This window comes from Cucumis sativus, chromosome 7 (genome assembly GCF_000004075.3).
Source record: "Cucumis sativus cultivar 9930 chromosome 7, Cucumber_9930_V3, whole genome shotgun sequence".
In the NCBI taxonomy this organism is placed as follows: Eukaryota; Viridiplantae; Streptophyta; class Magnoliopsida; order Cucurbitales; family Cucurbitaceae; genus Cucumis; species Cucumis sativus.
In genome coordinates, this window is record NC_026661.2 from 8,586,324 (window position 1) to 8,606,670 (window position 20,347).

The window sequence follows — 20,347 nt, forward strand, 5'->3', positions numbered from 1 at the left end:
AGAAGTATTTTATTAATTCAATATAAAATAAAATCTTTTTTAATATGTAATTGTTTAACGATTAAAAATAACATTATGGAATTGTTTAACGATTAAAAATAACATTATATCATTATTTGCATCACTTTTGAACATTCTAAGATAAAAATTCTGGCATCGAGAGGATTTCTTCTTCTTCATAATTCAATTTCGATAGTTTCTTCCATCAATTTCGTTGTTATCAATATCGTTCTTCAATTTGGTTCTTTAATTTATTTTGAAATTTCATTTTAAATACAATATGACATATGTATTCTTTCTTCTTTCATTTCATAGCATAATCTTTTTCTTAAAAAAATTGTTCTTTCTTTTCTCGTTTCGTAATATATATTTCGGTCATGTTTCTCCTATTTTGTTTAATTTTTTTATTGTTCAGTTCATCTTTCTGACATGTTCGACATATAATTTTTATTAAATGTCCCGTCGTTCATATATACTATGATATACCACTGAATAATAAATTTATGTTATGTGATTTGTAACATATATACTACACATATTCAATAATACATACAAATTCTTTTTCATGTTCTGTGATTTCTCTTAGTGCGTATATATACCAATATATACATAGATTATATATTCATTCATTGTTTTTTTTATATTTCTTACATATATGTTACTGAATAATTCATTTGTGTTTTGTGATTTGTTACATATATACCACTGCATATATTCAATAATACATAAACATTTTTTTATATTTTGTGTTTTTTTCTTACTGTATTTAACATGGATTATATTTTTACATATATGTTGTCGCGACGTGATCGCGACGCGGAGCGGCCGACCTCCCCGTTTATTTTATTTTAATAAATAATTTTGGAGTCGCCACCAATCATATTAAGGTGTGATTGGTCACCCAAAAAAAGAAGAAAAAAAATGGTCTACGTAAATTCACAGATTTAAGTTCGGGAGTCAGTTGTGTGTAGGGAAGGTGTTAGCACCCTACAACACCCACAAAATGGTTACCCAATTTTATCTTTTAAATTAAATATAGGGGTTCACATAACAAAGTTTTTATTTAGGTTTTGTTTAAATGTCTCATGTTTATCAATTCATATCGAAGAAAATAAAACCTAAGCATGAATTGATAATTATGGGTGGCATAGGAACCATTAGAAAAATGAAGTTTATTTTTGTTTTAAAAGATTTTTATTCACTTTAAGAATATTAAAATACCAAAACTTGATATTTTAATCTCTATCATAGGTGTTTAATGAGAAATTTCATGTATCTATAATTAATAAATTTATAGAAAACACAACTCAGTCTCATTTAAAATATGAAATGTATTTATTTAAAAACAATCTATTAATTAAATTTCAAACGGAAAAATTTCATGTATTCATGGATTTTAAATTATAAAATCCATGAAAAACAATACTTTTTCTCCAATTTACATTTTTATATTTAAATTGAAAAATGAATAATAACAATGACAAAACATTATGAAATTTGAAAAATACTTAAACGTAATATGCTGAGATAAAATAAATACATTGATAATATAAGCAATATGCAAAATGTAAAAGATGATTAATGTAGGATGCAAGATAATTAATTAATTCAAAATGATGCAAAATAATTGATTAATGCATAATTAAACGAGGATGCCAAATAGATATCAAATGATAATTAACAGTTGAATGTCAAAGTAGGTTTAATCCAATATGCAAATAAATAATATTGCAAATAAATAATCACACTAAAATGAATATCAAATAATTATAGCCAGATACAATTAATTAATACGAATGAGTGAGTGAAAAACGTCACATACAAGTTGCTAATTAATTAATAGGTCAAATAAAAAATGAGTGTTGTCAAATACAGAATGTTAATTATATCATGGATAATTATTAACATGGATACTATATGGATAGCAGTAATTATTAACGCAGTATGCCATATGGATAAAGTAATTAACAAAGACGGTAAAATGATGCCAATGAAGAATGAGTATTACCAAATACAGGATACTAATTGATTAATTATGCATAATTTAGGCATGCCCAGTAATTAACACAAACTATAAAATGGATGCCAATGAAGAATGAGTATCCAAATACAAATACAAGATGCTATTTAATTAAAAAGAAATTAACACAGAATGGATGCCCAGGAAATTAATACAGAATGAATGCCCAATAATTAAAAAGAAATTAACACATAATAGATGCTCAATATTTTTTTTAAAAAAAATACAGAATGGAAGGTAGAATGTTTAGTATTAATTTTTTTTTTTGCAAATAATTAAATTAACATGTCAAATGATTGTAAAATGATGAACACAACAATTCATAATTAAAGCAGTATCATCAAGCATGAATAAAAAGAAAAAAGAAAAAAAAAACTTATCAGCATGTCTGCTTTACCAAAGGTTATTCCTTTTGATCTTCTTTCACTCTTCACCTCTTCCTAAATCCCCAAATAATAAAAAAAATTCTCTTTTTTCTCCCTTTTTTAATTTTCTCCTTCCCTTTTTATAGGGCAAAGTCCATTGTTTTTTTTTAGATAATGAGATGGAGTGCAGACTACAGAGAAACAGGAAGAAAGTTGGAGAGTGGGAGAAAGTGATAGAGTGATGACGAAGAAAAAGGGATGGTTGAGAAAAAATAGAAAGGGAAACAACCCTTTTATTTTTATTTTTATTATTTATTTTTAAATGTATTTTTTTTATTTTTTTGTTTTTAAAATTTAAATTTAAATTCTTTTTCTTTTATAATAAATAAATATAGGACAAAATACATATGTTATTTAGTATATATGCCTCATATTATATACAATAATACCTATACATAATTCATACAAAGTTTGTCTTAAATTTTTTTATTTATATAGTAAATATTACTAAAACAGTAGTAAACATTACTAAAACAGTAGTAAACAACATGTTCATACATACATATTTTTTCTTTATAAATGTATTTGATTACATCATACTTTAATATATCCGCAATCTATAATAGTTATATTTTATGTTTTAGTATATACCTGATATTATATATAATAATACTATATATTGACATATAGTTCTATTATTTTTTTATAGGATGACCAAAATGTAGTTCTTCTTCAACGTTGACTTCTTAATAAACTCTATAATGTATCACATTCAAAACTAGATTTTCGTTTATTTGCCTATTTAATCGAATATTTAAAATATACCTAATATATCGAATGTTTATATGTTTTGAATATATATAATATTAAGCACGAAATTTCTAGCTAGATTCTGTTGGATAAGTTTTGTATTTGTCGGTCATCGAAAGTTTTCTTCTTCACCGCCGAAATCTCAATAAACCTTAAAATGTATCACATTCAAAACTACATTTTCATTTGATTGCCTATTTAATTAAATATCTAAAATATACCTAATATACCTAATGTTTCATAGTGTTGAATATATACAATACTAACCTCGAAATTTTTAACTAGATTATGTTCGAGAAGTTTTGTATTTGTCGGTCGTCAAATGTCTTCTTCTTCACCTTCGAACTCTTTAAAATTTTGAAGTAAAAACCATAATCCACATTGGAAGGAGTATACAACCATTTTCGTAGAAGGAAAGTATGAAAGGTTTTTCATTTCTTTCCAAAACCATATCCCATGACTTTTTCCATTTAGATATTTGTTATAAATCAATTAAATAATAGAAATTGGTATTAAATTAATTTTGGCCCCACTTCTTTTCAAAACCTTATCCGACTATTTCTTCCATTTAGATATTTGTTATAAATCAATTAATATTAAATTAATTTGGGCCCCACTTATTTCCAAAACTATATCTCACGGTTTTTTTCATTTACATATTTTTATAAGTCAATTAAATAATAGAAATGAGTATTAAAGTAATTTGAGTCGTACATTTATGTAATATACTAGCTCATTTAAGACTTTTGTGAAATTTATTAGTAATTTAGGTCTTTCATGTAATATCACATAGCAATTTAGGCTATATGAGTTAAAAACCCTAAAAAATATGGACCAACCTAAAGTATCCGGGTTGGTAAAAGTTGAACCCTACCGTTCAATGTGCAAGTGTCAACCCAACCCAATCCAACCCAAAAATTTTGGGTTGAGTCAGGTTGGGTTGACGGGTTAGTCTTTTTTTTTTTTCATAAATCAAAACTTCCACGGAATATAAGTCTATGAACAATGAAAAAACATCTACAGAACACAAGAAAATATGAAATACAAAGTTAAACAGATGGACAAAACTTTAAATTTTTTATTCTATCAATGGTCTTTAATAACATTTTTGGTGTCATCTGTTATTCCTTCAAGTTGAACCACCCAATTGTCTAATGACAATACACATGAAATCTAGATGTTGGTGCAAAAAATGCTCAAATTAAAATTCATGAAAGTTTAGCTACAACTTAAATGTATTTGACAGCCTTACATTCAATAACCAACTAGAGAGATATTGCCAACCAGAAGTGCTATGGGAGTTGAAACTACCTTACATTCAATAACCAGCTTAAGAAATGTGGAATGGGATGAGAGTCGGGATTAGAAATGTCGACCAGAAGAGCGAAGAATTGGATGGGGGCGGGATGGAAGTGCGAAGAACGAAGAACACGATGGGGCGAAAGTGCAAAGAACAAAGAACTTTGCTTAGGGTTTAGAAAGTGCGAAGAAAAGAGTGCCGATAAAAGTGGGATGGGAACAATGAAAGTGGGATGGGAACGGTAGAAGTATGAAGAACGGAAGTACGCGAAGTGCAAAGGGCAAAGGGTAAACTCGAGGAACCGACCCATTTTTTTTTCACTTTTCTAACCCAACCCAAACCATAAGGGTTGGGTTGGGTAATCTGAGTTAGTCGAGTTACTGGTTTTTTTAAACACCCCTATATTTTATGAATTCTAATTACTTTTCTTATGGTTACTATGTTATAATTATTATATACTTTTTTTTCACTTTTCTGACCCAACCCAAACCATAGGGGTTATATGGAATCATTTCGATGGAGAAAACAAAATTTAAAAATAAATAATAAATAAAATCACCAAAACGATCTAACAAATTTTTTAGAAATAAACCAAATCAGGATTATCTATTGTTATATTAAAATTCAGTGAGATATTTTTTTATTCAAATTGTATGGAATAACTTTTTTAAAAGTAAAATTTTCTAGAAATTAATAATTTCGTTTAAGATGTGGTACTTAAGTTGATCGAAGAGAACACCTCTACCTAAAAATTATTCGACTAGTGATTTTTTATATCAATTTTCATTATATCATTGGATAATAGATTAAAATATTTTTAATCTAATGGGTATAAGTTTATAATCCCACAATTAAAGAAAGATTTTTGAAACAAAAATTGCACGTTTTTTTATGAAGTTGAGTTTGGGGAGAGAAGTAAAGTCAGAAATATTGCTTTTGATAATGAGGAATTGAATGTCATTCTAAATGTTGTTTTTGACAATGTACAAGTTCATATACTTGTCAATGAAGAAGAAACATATTAAGATCCTCAACCAAATAATGCTAAACAATATCTTGTTTAAATTGAGACAATTATTCCTCAAGAACAGACTCAATAACCTCCATCATCAATACTACTTTTAAGGAGATCTACTAGAAACAAAAAGAGTAATTGGAGTTGATTTCGTCATATTTCTCCAACAACATGAAAATGATCTTAGAATTATGGAAGATGATCAAAATAACTTCCATCAAGCCAGACAAGGTTCAAATTCTCAAAAGTAGATTGAAACCATGCATGAGGACTATAGATTTAGGCAAGAAAATGGAAATTTGGTAACTTGTCCCATCATCAGAAGGTGACAAACCTATTGGTTGTAAATGATTTTCAAAAACCAAAAGTGGCGTAAAGGGTAATGTGAAAATGTATAAAGCATGTCTTGTAGCTCAAGGATTTACTTAAAAGGAATGAATTTAATATAAAGAGATTTTCTCTCCAATTTTATTGAAAGACTCTTTTAGAACTATCATGGCAATAGTTGGCATGTTTTGATCTTGAGCTTCATCAAGTGAACTAAAGCAAAGTTTCTTAATGGTAACGTTGATGAAATACTTTATATGGCACAACCTGAAAACATTGTATCAGGAGATCCAAAAAGAATGATATCCGAATTATAAAATTTTCATTTATGAGTTGGTTGGATTTTCTATTTTTTTTTCTTGAAGTGTGTTTGGTTTACTAGTTTTGTTATTGGAATAATTTAGTCTAGTCACTAAATGTGATACTAATTAAGGTAGATTGATGACTACTACATTCCTTGATTCTACTTGGGGCAAGGTCAAGAAAATAAAATTCCTTGTTTGGGGGAAGGAATAATGGAAGGAAAGGAATAGGGATTTAATCCCTCCATATGTCTTCTCAAGCATTCTCAATCTCTCTCTTTCTTCCTCTCAATCTTTCTCTTTCATTTTGTGTGATCGGTTTTGGATTTATGTGTTCAAAGTTCAAGGGTGCACAATTGGACTAAATGTCCGTACACTCACCCAATGAGAAGGCTCGTCGTCGAGGTCTGACGAAGTTCAACTATTCCAACGTCGAGTGCTAGAATTTACGCCATGAGATTTTCAAAATTTGGCTCTACCTATACCGATACTAGACTCAATCGTGTCGTGGCGGAACTAGTTGTCATCAGTAGGTCTGTTTATTTGCCCACACGTCGGAGCAACTCTGGATTCCATTGTCTCCAGCTTCAGTCCAAATCTCTATCGATGCTCCTGTGCATCTGATCTGTGGGATAGAAAAAATGAAGAATAACTAGCAATGAAAAGAGTGGAATAAGGAAAAATATCTACGAGCCCAAATGTACGCGAAATTAATGAGATGGAATTCAGTGGACCAAGGCCAACAATTGATCTCAGTCGGATCTCTGATAGAACTAAGTCATGCACAACGGAAAAAGAATCGAATTTCTACCCTAATTGGCACAATTAACATGTAACCATAAACTAATCAAATTAGGGTTTTAAGAAATATTACCTTTGAAGCTTTCAAAAGGTTTGATATCTTCTTACCAATTCTAACCGAGACCACCACTAGTACTCAACTGCTATCCTCTAGACAAAGAACCGGGTTGTGGGACCCAATTTTGGTGTAGAAAGTAATGGAGATAAAATGGGATTGGAAGGTTTCTTTTTTCTTTTGTTGAGATGATGAAAATGATAAAAGAGGCAAAAGTTCTTCAACATTTGAAAACACCTCTATTTATAACCTAATTACATGCAAAAATGCATGCAATTCATTTGCCAAATCTCAACACCTAATGTTCCACTAACAATTAGTGGAACTTAGTGGGCTAGGTGTCTATATCTCATATAGCCACATATCCCACTAAGAGTTAGTGGGATTATCCAACAAAATGTTGGATTTTCCCACTAACTTAGTCCAAGGGTAAAATGGTCATTAGATATTTCTAGTCAAAAGTCAAACTTTGACTTTTCTTAGTCAAAAGTCAATATTTTGACTTTTTACCATTTTGTCCGTCTTGACTAATTCCAACCTCCCGAGCATGAACCCGCATTCATTTTTCCAAAATTCAAATCACATTTGAATATAAGGCCGGTCAAAGTTTGAGTTTTCAAAGTCAAAAGTCAACATTTTGACTTTTTACTATTTTTGACCAATTCCATCAACTCCGAGCTTCTTAGTATGAATCCGCATTCATACTTATAGTATGTAAAACATAAAAGCTCTATTTCTAATTAGAAGACCGACGACTATATCACTATATTTGTCGGTTTCCCTTTCTTCTCCGAATTCGAACAATTCGACTTATTTCATCACACTGTTCTAAGTTTAATCCATATGAGCTAGCAGAGGAACCTAATGGACCTATAGATCATGGGCTCCAACGATTCAAGATTAACTAGCTAAACTCTTTTAAACCGAGTTAATCAACATTCGTTAACTAACGGGTCATTCCACTAAAGTCCCGTAGTTGCACTCCCCTCACTATAGATATATTTGTGTCCATTTGATAAAACCATAATCAGTAAGTTAATCCTTCACAGGTTGCTTGTAACCTTGGCTGGGTCAAAATACCGTTTTTACCCCTAAGATTACATCTTGCTCCTTAAGTCCCACTAATCCACTATTGAACAATTGGTTTAAGGTTCAACCTATAAACTTAATCCCTCTCGGGCCAATGAGAGGGTGGGGCCCCTTGTTCAAGACTTGGATTCAGTGCTTAAGAGAACAACCTATCTACTAACCCTAAAGCGAGTAGGAGTGAATTCCATCTTGTACCCTATGTTCCCAGCTATCCACCCGATCTTACCCCTGAAATGGGAGGCTTATTGGGCCAACGCTGATGAGCTGCCCTCACCTATGCAGATCTAAGGATAATCTCATGTGAACAGGAATTCATAGTTAACTTAGGATTAAGACTAAGTTACCTAGGTCATCAATAATTGAGATAGTCAGTTTTAAACAGTCAACGGTGTTATAACGTAAAAAAGACTAATTCATGGTTCAGTCTTATGTAAACATTTTACATAGGATGCCCCCACTTTCATGTCTCTACACTTTCATGTCTCTACATGAACGATTAGGATCACCTCGTTTGTACTACAAAGTGGGCTGCATCCATAGTTTCTCTAAATAAGGCACCCAACCTTTATTTCATATACTATAGACTATTTAGGCTATATACTCGAACTTGATCCACGTTTATGTTTACACATAAAGTTCAAGTTTATTCAAAAATAGCCTTGGAACTTGATTTATTGGATTTAAGATTATAATATTTAATTTCTCAATAACAACTTTATTGAACATAATATGATTTACAAACTACGAGTTTTAGGACAAAAAAATTCCAACAATTTCAACAGTAAAAACCAGAGAATTGGAACTTAATTCACAAAAATGAGATCAAGCTAATGGTGAAAGTTTGTTCTAAAAAGGGAAGAGCAAAAGCAACTCAAAATAATCAGAAAAATAAAAATCAAAGCTTGAATGCACATTTTTCCACAAGAAGGGACATCTCAGACAAGATTGTTTCTTCCTAAAGAAAAAGTAAAATCAAAAGAAACAAAAAGAAAAACAGCAAGAAGAACCTAAGACAGAAGCATCGGTAGTAGAACAAGTCCCGTTTGTGTATTCGGATGCCTTAGCTATCTCAGAAAACTCAATTCAAATAGAATGTAAGAAAGATACTCATGATTGGGTACTTGATTCGGGGTGCTCATTCCATATGACACCATTAAAGGGATGGTTTACAACATACAAAGTGTGGAATGAAAGCCTAGTATACATGGGAAATGACAACGCTTGTAAGATAATAGGCATTGGATTTGTTACACTTAAGTTCAAAAATGGGACAACAACACTTCTTAGGAATGTGAGGCATGTTCCATCCTTGAAAAGAAACCTAATTTCCTTTGGCATGCTAGACTCCATAGGTTGTCAATACAAGGGCTCTACTTGAGGATTTGAAATATTAAAAGACTCCAAGATTGTTCTTGTCGGTTTAAGAATTAATGGACTCTTTCTTATCAAAGAAGTGTCCTTGAACCATGTTGCGCTAACTGTTGTCAGAACAGGGGATTCTTCCTAAATGAGTGGTTGAAAAGCTTTCTATATGTGAGCATTGTGTAATTGGCAAGTATACAAGACAAAGTTTTCAAAAGGCTTATCACAACACCAAAGCTATCCTAGACTATATTCATTCTGACCTATGGGGACCCTCACAAATACCATCTTTAAATAATTCCAGGTATTTTCTAAACCCTCACAAATACCATCTTTAAATAATTCCAGGTATTTTCTAACCTTTAATGATGATTACTCTAGAAAGAGTTGGGTTTATTTCTTAAAGTCTAAAAATCAAACTCTAGGAAAATTTAAAGAATGGAAAACCATGGTAGAAAAAAAAACTTCTAAACAAGTTAAATGTTTAAAAACTCATAACGATTTAGAATTTTGTAATGAGGAATATTCAATAACTTTTGTAAAGAACATGGAATAATGAGGCATAGGACTGTTAGATATACCCCTCAACAAAATGGTGTTGCTGAAAGGTTAAATAGAACCATAATGGATATGGTTAGATATCAAATGTCTAATGGTTTAATTTCATAAATGTTTTTGGCAGAAGTTGTTTCTTATATTGTTTACACCCTTAATAGGTGCCCTTATCTCTCTACAAACTTCCTAACACCTAAAGAAAAATGGTCTAACCATCCTCCTAATTTACATAACCTTGGAATCTTTGGTTGTATAAGATTTGTTCATCAAAGTTAGGGGAAAAGAAAACCTAGAGCTATAAAATGTGTGTTCCTAGGTTTTACAGAGGGAGTTGATGGGTTTAGAATGTGACATCCTATAGAAAAAAAGGTGTATAACTAGTAGAGATGTGGTTTTTAAGGAAGATACTATGTTTATGCTTGATAAACCTAATGAAACACTTGATTCAAATTATAAACCAAATGAGATTGAGGTGGAGCACCCACCAAACCATGAATCAAATAAACTTCCTAGTACCATTGAGGAAGAAACATAATCTAGTATTAATCTACCATTGAAGAAGAAGACTTATCCAACTATTCTTTGGCTAGAGATAGATAAAGAAGAACTATTGTTCCTTCTTCTAGATACAGTGAAGCAGATTTTGTAAACTTTGCCCAAAATGAAGTGAATCATCTAAATGATGATGAACCAAAAACATTTGATGAGTCAGTGAGCTGCCCTAATGCTAGACACTGGATAATTGCCATGAATGATGAAATAGAATCACTCACTATCAATAATATATGAACCTTAGTAACACTACTTAGAAATTGTAAGACCATATCTTGCAAATGAATCTATAAGCTAAGGAGTTTCCGATCTTCAACCTCCTAGATATAAAGTTAGGCTTGTAGCCAAAGGCTTTACACAAAGGGAAGGAATTGACTACAATGAAATATTCTCACAGGTTGTAAAACAAACCTCCATAAGAATGTTTTTTTCATTAGTTGTTCAAGAAGATTTAGAACTTGAACAACTTAATGTTAAAACAACATTTTTACATTTTAAAATAACATTCTTACATGGTGACTTGGTAGAAGACATATACATGAATCAACCATAAGAATAGATTGAAAAAGGTAAAGAAGATCAGGTATGTTATCTAAAAAGATCCATCTATGATCTAAAACAATCACCAAGACGTTGGTACAAAAGGTTTGATGATTTCATCTCTAAACTTGGTTTTAATAAAAGTTCCTATAACATCTGTGCATTTATAAATTCAAACTCCTATTCTTCTAAGGTTTACTTACTCCTGTATGTAGATGACATGCTGCTTGCAGGAAAATCAAAGTTTGATATTAAAAGAGTAAAGACAACCTTGAAGCAAGAATTTGATATGAAGGAACTTGGAGAATCTAAGAGAATTCTAAGCATTGACATCACAAGAGAAAGAACAAAGAGGCTTTTAACAATTGACCAAAGTAACTACTATTCTAAGGTACTTAAAAAATTTAATATGTTAGATGCTAAGCAAGTGGTAATTCCTCTTACACAACACTTCAAACTATTAGTTGCTAATTGTCCAAACCTAAAAGATCCAAACCATGTTAAATACATGGCAAATATCCCTTACTCACAAGTGATAGGGAGCATAATGTACCTAATGATTTCTACTAGGCCTGATTTATCTTACTCTTCTAGTTTAATTAGCAGGTACATGGCTAACCTAGGCAAAAAGCATTAGGAAGCAACCAAATGGGTCCTTAGGTACCTAAAAGGATCTATGAATGCTCAACTAATCTATAAAATATGTCCTAAAGATTTGTTCAAACTTTTTGGTTTTGTAGATTCTGACTATGCAGGGGATTTAGGCAAGAGAAGGTCACTAACAGGATCTTGTTTCCTAATTGGAGGCAACCTACTAAGCTGGAACACTTCACTACAACTTGTGGTGGCACTATCATCTACTGAAGATGAATATATAGCTCTTTCAGAAGCTATTAAGGAAGCTATTTGGCTAAAAAGATCGTTGAAGGACTTTGGCTTATCACAAAAATCTGTAAAGATCTACTATGATAACCAAAGCACCATTCATTTGTCCAAGAACCAACAATATCACAGTAGAACAAAGAACATATATATTAAATTTCACTTCATCAGAGAACAGATTGAAAAACAGAAAGTAGAGATGCTTAAGGTTCAAAGCAGTGAAAACACAACTGATATTTTGACGAAGATATTCACTCGAAAGAAGTTCCTAAAGTGTCTTCAAACAATCGGGTTCTTGGAACCCATGAAGGAGTGATTGCATCAAATGCTTTGGGAGTCAAGACATACACAATTTTTCACTCTATATCTTTTAAGGTGGAGATTTGTGGGAAACTCTTACTAAAACAGTTATCTCTTATTGTAAAAGACATATAGCTAAATCTGTTAGTTTTAACTTATTGTCTAACTAGAGTTTAACTGAGGGACATAAGGAAGTCTATAAATACCATGTATCACTTCTTTGACATTTTATACACAACAAAAACTGAAAAGAAATAATACCTTGCTCCCAAGGCACAGTGGATGTAGGCATTTGCCGAACCACTTTAAAACGTTATGCATTCATCTTCCTCTTCTTCCTCTCTTCACCTTCTCTTCATCTCACCATCATCTTCAAGAAACAATAAAGAAGAAAACCAGAAAGGAAGAAAGAAGAAGAAAGATTGAAGATGGCTTCTTTAATCTTTTGTGATTAGATCTACAAAGAAGTGAAAGGAAAGGAAAAGTAAAACACAAAGTACAGAGAGAGAAACCACTATTACATTCAAATAGGTGGCTTCCTTGTGTCCATACAAGTGGCAACCCCTTCACCTCTCATATTCTCGTTGGTTAATATAAACAATTTTTCTAAGTCTTTCTCATTCATTTTGACCATTATTTTGGGTTGATATGGAGCTTATTAGATTAATTAGTTCACAAAAATTAAATTGGACACATAGTTAGGATGTAAAATAACTTTAATAGCCCCAAGAACATGGAAAATAACATAACAATAAGCATGTTAGAAAAACTGTACCATATTTTTTCAGTTAGTTTATATATTTTTTTTCTTTTTTTTTCACTTGGATGAGCCACTCCTAACTTGAATTCCACAAATTCCCTCATACTTAATGTCTAGGGTAGTTCCTATTGGAAAAAAGTTTGAATATAATATGAACTGAATATACTAGTAAATTGATTACAACTCAATTGGAAACAAATATACTTAAGCCAAATTATATAACAAGGTTTAGAGATGAAAAACAATCAAATACTTGAAAGAATCTTAAAACCTTTGTATACTCAAATCGTAGTCGAAGCACACTTTTGATAAGCATTGTCCTGAAGATAATTATTCGTTCTGCATGAACATGCAAGTAGTCTACAGTTATCCTCTCAACAGGATACAATGACTAACTCCAACATAATTGCAACCTTGAACTACTTGATTCTAGTAAACCTCTTAGATACTTGCTCTCAACTCAAAACAAGAACGAAAGAAAGAAAAATAAAAAGAATTGAGAGAACTCTTCAATCTTTGGATGAATGCTACAAATGAAGGAACAAGTTGCTATTTGTAGGCTAACAACTTAGTAACTCTCCAAAATATAAAATAAAATCAAATAAATACAAAAGTTGAAACATTTGTCAAATTTAAATCAATTTAGTTGTTATTTGACTAAAATCAAACATAATTCATTCAAATTGAAGAAACAACAAATTTAACTTTCATACTATTAAATTTGTACATGAAACTACATATTAATTTGATGTTTTCAATCCAATTTGAGGTTCTAACAAATGAATTTAATTTACACAATTAAATCCAACTTTTTATGTTTAAAAAATTAACCAAACTTTTACTTTCTTTCACTGTAAATATCTAATAGCTCATTGCTTTAGTTGAGTTTCAATTGCCCAAGTATGGTTTATGAGAAGTGGATTTGAATTAGGATAAAAATGTTGGGAAGGAAACTATGCTAATAAGATTAATTAAATTAATTTTAGCACAAGCCAAAATTGAAGTTATCCGTAATTCAAACAATTTTTGCTCCTAAGTTATAAGCGGATATTTTCAAGTATTTTAAAAAACACTATATGTTGATGTGTGAATATTTATTTCAAGTATTTTAAATATATATTAGAAATGTTGAAATGATTCGTTTAAAGTTGATGTTTCAAGAAAGTATGTTGAAAATGTCTTGGAGAACTTGTGCATATATTTTGTTTTATATACTTGGTATATATTTGATGAAGTTTTAGAGTTCTGAATTTTTTGTAGCCATTTAAGAGCTTTAATTTGTTAGAATAGTTCTTACAAGGTTTTTGGGTTGGATTTACAGTATTTATTCTTGAAAATAACATTTTCCATCTTGTTCTTCATTTTCACACTTTTAAAGATTGATTTTGATCTAAAAAAAGAGTGAATGTAACCGTTTGATAGGTTATTCATGAAATTGATAGAGCCTAATCTTAAATTCGCTAATGGATCAATGAAAGTTTTATCCAAATAACAAAAAATGAGGTTTGGGAAGTGGAATAGAAATTTCAAGCCCTAAAGTATGTCATTTTCTCTAGGGTTGTCATCATACCGATTCTACACCTTTATTTATAGGGTTGGAGGCTTGATCTTTTTTTTGCAATTATTGTACTCTTTTGTTTGTGAAGCTATTGGAAACATTGGAAGTAGAAAGAGAGAAAGAGGAAGGTGTAATTCATCAACAATTTTCATATTTTAATAGTTAAACACAATTAAAATTTGCAAAATGAATTGTGGACCATGTAGATCTTAAGTTGATGGGTTGAACAATTCTTAATTTCTTCATTGGCCAAACATGAATCCTATGCAAAGAAGGAATTAGGGCAAAGAAGCTATTCTTCTTCTATGGTATCAAACTTTTCAAAATAGAATATCTTTGATAGAAGAAATACTTTTCTTTGCTATGATACGTAATTCTCTAACACCCAAGTTGATTATAGAATGTGTATTACATCTTTTCTTTCATCTTATAATTATGAACCCAAAGAAAGTTCACTTCACTTTTTCCATTATAATAGAGTTCTACGACTCATTTTAGTATATACTTTTTATGAATTTGTAATGAAGTTTCAAAATTATGAATTTTCTATTCAACTCATTAACCTCAATATCCCTAATTAATTGTTAATAAGCGTTATTTTATCGTAGTTTTAATCTTTTAAGAAAAAAAAACATTTAAAATTTTAGTTAAAATTTTAAAAATAAAAAACTGATTTAAGTGTGTTAATAGAGAGAAAATATAATTTGTCTAACATATATGTTAGAACAAAAAGGGTTAAAATAATTTAAAAACTTAAAACACACAATTTAAAAAAAATTACAAATAAATAAGAAAAAGTTGTTAAATAAGCAAAGAAGAGGTATTAGTAATTGAGTAAGATTGAATAAATTTTAAAATCCAAATATAAATAAAGTGTTATTTTGGAAGGAAGTTTAGAAGATTTAGTGTGAGAGACAAATAGTTCCACCGAAAGTCTTACAAATGATTCCCAAATTAAATAATTGAATATGATTTTACAGTTATAAAGCACCAAACTGTTACTTTCTTTGACAAACATCTTCCCTTTTTTCATGTTCAAACTCTCACAAAATGCTTCTTTTTTCTTCCCAATAAAGCAAAACCATTTTCACAACAGGGAGCCCTCACCTCTCTCTCCATCAATGGCTTCAGATCAGAACCATGACAATCTCGAATCAGCACTGTACGCCCTTGGACCCGACAGCTCCGGCCCCCAGTGCCTGTCCTTCCATCTCTCTCAGTCCTCTTCTTGCTGCTATCTCGAAACTGAAAACTCCATGAAAGTAGACCTCTCTAAGGATGCCATTTCATACTTCTCTTGCTTTCTCACAGCTTTGAGCTGCCACAGCTCCCTCAGAAGCTTGGAATTTCATCTTGTTGATTGGGAACTCGAGCAAATGCGAGAGCTTTGTACGTTGCTTCAGGATAACTCGGGCATTAGACAGGTTGTGTTTCGACGAAATAGATTTAGTAATGAAAGGTTGGTGGAGTTGTGTTATGTTTTGAGGACTAACAAAGGGATTAAGGAGCTTATGTTTTCAGAATGTGGGATTGGTGCAGTTGGGGTAGGTTTGATTGCTTCTGGTTTGAAGACGAACAATTCGTTAGAGGAGTTTCAGATTTGGGAGGATTCAATTGGGTCGAAAGGAATGGAAGAACTCTCAAAAATGGCCGAAGAAAACACGACTCTGAAGCTTTTGTCAATTTTTGACTCAAATTCAGTCACGGTGACCCCATTGATATCTGCAGTTTTGGCAATGAATAGGGATATGGAAGTACACATTTGGAATGGAGACAATAGTAGAAAAAGTTCGAAGGTGGTTGAGTTTGTACCTGGGAATAGCACACTCAGAATTTATAGGCTTGACATAAATGGTGCTTGCAGGATTGCTAACGTGATGGGGTTAAACTCAACGGTTAAGACACTAGACATGACCGGTATCCGGCTGAAATCCCGATGGGCAAAGGAATTCCGCTGGGCATTGGAGCAAAATCGTTGCTTGAGGGAGGTAAAACTATCAAAGAGTCATTTAAAAGATGAGGCAATTGTGCATATAGCAGCTGGACTTTTCAAGAACAAGCACTTGCACAATTTATTTCTAGATGGGAACTTATTTTCGGGCATCGGAATCGAACATCTACTCTGCCCCTTGAGCCGGTTTTCGACTCTGCAACTTCAAGCAAACATAACTCTCAAATATGTAACATTTGGAGGTCGAAGAAACAAGATAGGAAGAGACGGGCTTGCAGCGATTCTACGTATGCTTACAACAAATGAGACTCTAACTCATCTCGGGATATACGATGATCATAGCTTGAGACCCAATGAAATAGTCAGAATCTTCAGGAGTTTAGAGAAGAATGCATCCTTAACACACTTATCCCTACGCAGTTGTAAAGGTGTTGACGGAGACATGGTATTGCAGACAATAATGGAGATGCTAGAGGTAAATCCTTGGATTGAAGACATCGACCTCTCTGGAACTCCTCTTCAGAACTCTGGCAAAGCCGATAGAATTTACCAAAGGTTAGGACAGAACGGTAGCACTGATCTCGAACCCCAGGTGGATTCACTGGACATGACCTTGACAGAGCCAAAAAGTTGTAGGATTTTCTTCTGTGGCCAAGAATATGCAGGTAATAACATATTTTCTTTCATATAAGCTTAAAGACCTGAAAGTTTTGTCCGAAAGTTCATACAAATAAAATAATTTGAACGATCAAGCTAACTTTATACACCCAAGTGCAGGTAAAACTACTCTGTGTAACTCCATATTACAGAACTTTGGTTCTTCAAAACTTCCTTTCACAGAGCAAGTCAGATCTTTAGTAGCTCCAGTCGAACAAGCAGTAAGAGCAGTTGGTATGAAGATAAAAACTTTCAAAGATGAAGACATAAAAATCTCAATTTGGAATTTAGCTGGTCAGCATGAGTTCCATTCCCTCCATGATCTCATGTTTCCAGGTTCTGGAAGTGCATCAGTATTTGTGATCATCAGCAGTTTATTCAGGAAACCAAGTAATAAAGAACCAAAACATCTAAACGAGATAGAAGATGATCTTCAATATTGGCTAAGGTTCATAGTCTCCAACTCTAAAAGAGCAGCACAACAATGCGTGCTTCCAAATGTAACTTTGGTTCTCACACATCATGACAAAGTTGTACCTTCACAGAACTTGCAGCAAACTTTGATTTCAATTAATGAGTTGAGAGAAAAATTTCAAGGTTTCCTTGATATCTACCCAACAGTATTTACAGTTGATGCACGCTCCTCAGCAATGGTAAACGAACTCTTGCATCATCTTCGGAGAATGAGTCGGACTGTTCTCCAAAGAGTTCCACAAGTTTACCAGCTCTGTAATGAACTTATACAAATTTTGACAGAGTGGAGATCAGAAAATTACAACAAACCAGCAATGAGGTGGAAAGAGTTTCAGGATCTCTGTCAACTTCATATCCCTCAACTGAGAATTCGTTCAAGACGAAGTAACAGAGATAAGATCGAAACGAGGAGGAAGGCTGTTGCTACTTGCTTGCATGACATAGGAGAGGTGATTTACTTTGAAGAACTGGGATTTATAATATTAGATTGTGATTGGTTTTGTGGAGAAGTTCTTGGGCAACTAATAAGACTAGAAGTTAGACAAAATTCAAGCAACAATAGTGGATTCATCAGCAGAAAAGAACTAGAAAAAGTTCTAAAAGGCAAGTTACATAGTCAGATCCCAGGAATGAGTTCGAAGGTATATGAAAACTTACAAGCTAGTGACTTGGTAGGAATGATGCTAAAACTGGAAATCTGTTATGAACAAGACCAATCGGATTCTAATTCCCCATTGCTAATCCCCTCGGTTCTCGAGGAAGGAAGAGGAAAACCACAGAGATGGCCGCTAAGTATGCCTGACTGCATCTACACAGGGAGACACCTAAAATGTGATGATTCGAGCCATATGTTTCTTACTCCCGGATTTTTTCCTCGACTACAGGCAAGAATCCCCTTGTTCTATCTCACTCTTTCTTTGATAGAAAATTATGAGTTTTGAATTCCTAACAAGAGTTTTTGCTGTTGGAAATTCAGGTGCACTTGCATAACAGAATCATGGGACTAAAGAACCAATATGTAGCAACTTACAGCTTGGAGAAATACCTGATCACAATAAACATCAATGGAATTTATGTCAGGGTAGAGCTTGGAGGACAGTTGGGCTACTATATCGATGTCCTGGCATGTTCCACAAAGAGCTTGACCGAGACTCTCCGATTTATCCAGCAGCTTATAATTCCTGCAATTCACGATCTCTGCCAAGGGATCATCTTGACTGAAAGCATTATCAGGCCCGAATGCGTGCAAAATTTGGTACCACCAAGACACAGGAAGACTCAGCACGTCTCAATACAACAACTGAAACTCGCATTGCTTTCCGTTCCTGCTGATGGCATGTATGACTATCAGCACACATGGTGTCCTGTGTCAGACGGTGGTAGAGAAATTGTTGCAGTTGGATTCAATTTTGCTCGAGACCTCTTATCCGATGATGATTTTCGGGAAGTTTTGCATAAGAGGTACCATGACCTATATAATCTTGCTGTTGAACTGCAAGTCCCACATGAAAACAACCCAGAAGCAGTAGATCAATCGTTATCCAATGATGCGACTGACAAAGTTGAAGCGACCTTTGGTGGAATTGCAAAAGGTGTTGAAGCTGTTTTGCAGAGGTTAAAGATCATTGAACAGGAAATCAAAGACTTAAAGCAGGAGATAAAAGGCCTAAGATATTATGAGCACAGACTCCTTCTCGAGCTTAATCGCAAAGTGAACTACCTAGTGAATTACAATGTTGAAATTGAAGAGAGGAGAGTACCTAACATGTTCTATTTTGTTAGAACAGAAAACTATTCAAGAAGGTTGATTACTAACCTGATTTCTGGCATGAATGCTCTCCGACTCCACATGTTATGTGAGTTCCGAAGGGAAATGCATGTTGTTGAAGATCAGATAGGCTGTGAAGTAATGCGGATTGACAATATGGCAGTAAGGTCTTTAGCTCCTTATATGACAAAGTTCATGAAATTGGTAACATTTTCTCTCAGAATTGGAGCCCAAGTAGCAATGGGAATGGGGCACCTCATCCCAGATTTGAGTCGGGAGGTTGCACATCTAGCTGATTCGTCTCTTTTTCATGGGGCAGCTGGGGCCGCAGCTGCAGGAGCAGTTGGGGCCGCAGCTATAGGACGTGTAGGTTTAAACAGGGGAAAAAGCAGAGGTGGGGATATTCAGCAAGATCTCAGAACAGCACAGCAATGGGTTGTGGATTACTTGAGAGAACAGAGATGTTCAACTGGAAAAGACATTGCTGAGAAGTTCGGGTTGTGGAGAGTGAGATACAGGGATGATGGTCACATTGCATGGATCTGCAGAAGGCACATGAACCTCAGAGCACATGAAATAACTGAAGTTCCTATTTGAATGCCTATGAAGATTCATATTATGCCTGCTAAGATCAACCACTTTAGAGTAACAAGCCATGAACAAGTAAAATTTTCTCCTAAGTTTGGATTTTCCACTGAAAATTTTCTCCCAACTTCAGGGAGGCAAAATAAATCTATTTTAGTTAGAAAAGCTTGAAAGAAGAGTATTTCTCTGTTAATCCCATCAGGCACAGTACATGTTATACAAAGAATAAAAGAAATAAGAAATTTCTGGACCATATGATGTGAACAGTGAATCAACCGAAATCAAGCCATCAATGCACTAGTCTATCCAATTCATTCCA

General features: G+C 32.9%; 1 protein-coding gene and 1 long non-coding RNA gene across 2 annotated transcripts; one reads left to right on the forward strand and one right to left on the reverse strand.

Annotated features, from left to right (window-relative positions):
- Positions 1–6,353: 6,353 nt before the first annotated feature.
- LOC116405028 lies at positions 6,354–12,722 on the reverse strand. The gene is made up of 2 exons (XR_004218087.1): positions 12,537–12,722; positions 6,354–6,764 (listed from the first exon to the last, which is right to left on the reverse strand). It is a non-coding gene; the product is annotated as an uncharacterized LOC116405028 (long non-coding RNA).
- Positions 12,723–15,528: 2,806 nt separating this feature from the next.
- Positions 15,529–20,204, forward strand: LOC101215001 (protein TORNADO 1). Its single transcript, XM_004151129.3, has 3 exons — positions 15,529–17,209; positions 17,322–18,559; positions 18,652–20,204. Exons 1-3 carry the CDS (start codon positions 15,625–15,627, stop codon positions 20,038–20,040), a joined length of 4,212 nt encoding a protein of 1,403 aa, XP_004151177.2. The 5' UTR covers positions 15,529–15,624; the 3' UTR covers positions 20,041–20,204.
- Positions 20,205–20,347: the final 143 nt, after the last annotated feature.

What these genes read in the sequence shown, in the direction of transcription:
- LOC101215001 (XM_004151129.3), top strand. Translation starts at nt 15,625, where the DNA reads ATGTTCAAACTCTCACAAAATGCTTCTTTTTTCTTCCCAATAAAGCAA. An exon ending in CTGTGGCCAAGAATATGCAG is followed by an intron (nt 17,210 to 17,321) that starts GTAATAACATAT and finishes ACCCAAGTGCAG; the next exon opens with GTAAAACTACTCTGTGTAAC. An exon ending in GATTTTTTCCTCGACTACAG is followed by an intron (nt 18,560 to 18,651) that starts GCAAGAATCCCC and finishes TTGGAAATTCAG; the next exon opens with GTGCACTTGCATAACAGAAT.